The sequence below is a fragment of the Mesitornis unicolor genome, unplaced genomic scaffold, assembly GCF_000695765.1.
Source record: "Mesitornis unicolor isolate BGI_N332 unplaced genomic scaffold, ASM69576v1 scaffold38210, whole genome shotgun sequence".
In the NCBI taxonomy this organism is placed as follows: Eukaryota; Metazoa; Chordata; class Aves; order Mesitornithiformes; family Mesitornithidae; genus Mesitornis; species Mesitornis unicolor.
Window position 1 is genome coordinate 370 of NW_010157029.1, and position 2,225 is coordinate 2,594.

Here is a 2,225-nt window from a genome sequence, read left to right on the forward strand (position 1 = left end):
TGAGTGGTGAGCTGTGGCTGTGTCTTGTCACATCTGCAACCCCCATGAGGCACCCAAATGTGTCGTTTCCTTGCAGTGAGTGACCCGGAGCTGTGCTACATCGGCACCGAGCCCTGGAAGCCCAAGGAGGCCCTGGAGGACGGCGGCGTCATAACCGACAAGGCCGACATCTTCGCTTTCGGGCTGACGCTCTGGGAGATGATGACGCTCTCCGTGCCCCACCTCAACCTGGACAATGACACCGAGGACGAAGGTTTGTGTCCGTACCTTGTTCAGAGCAACTTCCAGCCCCTCTTTGGAGGAATCCCAGAATCCCAGCATGTCAGGAGTTGGAAGGGACCTGGAAAGCTCCCCCAGTGCAACCCCCCCAGAGCAGGATCACCAGAGCAGTCACACAGGAACACGGCCAGGGCTTTGGGTGTCTCCACACAAGGACACTCCACAACCTCTCTGGGCAGCCTGGGCCATGCTCCAGAACCCTCACACTCACAAACTTTGGCCTCATCTTCAGCTTGAACCTCCTGTGCTCCAGCTTGGGACCATTGCCCCTTGTCCTGCCATTGGACATCAAGGAGCTTTATGGGCTCCCAAAATGCTGGGTGCCATCTGAGCATCTAACTCCAAATGAGGAGTTGATCAATGATGGTAAGAAATCGTTGTAAAACAATGCTCTTTAACAGCTGGGGAAAGCTGGACATTGAGATTCCCATCAGTGAGGTTTGGAAGATGTCCCCAGATCTGACTGCTGCTCCCCTGAGATCCCTACAGTTGCTTGGTCCTGCTCTGGCTCTGTCCCAGCAGCGTAGGAGCAGTCCCCTGGGCTGTAGCTGTGTGGTGGGTGCTGTTGAGGTACCACCAGAACAGCCTAAAATGCCATCGTGCTCGAAACGGGGCATAAAAATATCTGAGGCAGCTGAGCCTTTCGGAAAGGAGAAGCTTAGGAGCTGCATCTGCGCTGCCAAACACCCGTTCACCACCAAACCACGGCCCCAGCTGCCACATCCACACGGTTTTTGGACACCCTCAGAGATGGGGACTCCACCACTGCCCTGGGCAGCCCCTGCCAGGCCCTGAGAACCTTTTGGGGAAGAAACTTCCCCTCAGATCCAACCTCACCCTCCCCTGCCACAACTTGAGGCCATTTCCTCTCGTCCCACCGCTTGTTTTGGGGAGCAGACACCAACACCCACCCCTCTTGGTGAGATGCTCCAGCTACAGCCAGCAGACAAGGCAGGGGATGCTACACCTGCAGATTTACCCCCTGGAGCAATATAAAGCTCAAAACTCCTCAGGGCTTTGCTGGGAACATTCCTCTCGCTCCAAACTTGGTGTTGGCACGGCCCCATGGGCTGGTTTGTGTTTTCTACCTCCGTTTCCAAGGGGATTTGATTTCCTCATTCTCCTCTCAGCGTCTCCTGGCCGCGAAGCTTTTCCCCAGGCAGCTCTGCAGGGGTGAACTCAGCTCCAAAACAAGCGATTAAAGTCAAAGAGAAAGCAATGATGGAGCCCAGGCTGTGATTAATGCTAAGAAAGGAGCAAAAAGCCCCGCAACCCAAGGGAGCAGAGCAATTCCTGACCCATTTTGCCACCTTTTCCTCCTCCAGATGAATCCTTCGATGAGGACACCTTCGACGACGAAGCGTATTACGCCGCGCTGGGAACCCGCCCGGCTCTCAACATGGAAGAGCTGGATCAGTCCTACCAGCACATGATCGATCTCTTTTCCGTCTGCACCAGCGAGGACCCCAAAAAACGTCCCTCGGCCGCGTGCATCGTGGAGGTTTTGGAAGCAAATTTGCTCCAGGAGTAAAAGCATCTGAGCAGGGATGGAATTTAAAGAGTAAATCTCCTCCTGTTGTTGTTGTTATACTTTAATAGCAGAGCATAAATTCGCTTAATCCCTGATTAACATGAGGTGACCGGGGCTTGCTCCGCTTCTCCCACCGAAAGTTTGGCCCTAAAATAAGCTAAATCCTCTGTGCAATAGTTGTGCTCTTAGTTGCCATGTTACGACTGGTTTAAAACCCCCCTTTCTCTTCTTCTTCGTGTTGAATTAAGGTAGAGAAATGTTAGAATAAACTGTTTTGTTATGAAAGTGGTTTGTCTTTTCCTAAAGTGCGAGCATCTCTGCAAGCATTGGTAAGGGAAAGCTGAAGGAAAAGATTTCCTGATACAACAGGTTGCTATAAAACCATTGTAACAGAATCCCAGAATATGAGGAGTTG

General features: G+C 52.4%; 1 protein-coding gene across 1 annotated transcript; it reads left to right on the plus strand.

Moving 5' to 3' along the window:
* Positions 1–76: 76 nt before the first annotated feature.
* Positions 77–1,810, plus strand: PBK (PDZ binding kinase; the record flags this gene model as incomplete). The annotated part of the gene is made up of 2 exons (XM_010178575.1): positions 77–253; positions 1,605–1,810. Coding segments are annotated over 2 exons (383 nt in total), but the record flags the coding sequence as incomplete, so codon positions are not given.
* Between the last annotated feature and the right edge of the window lie 415 nt (positions 1,811–2,225).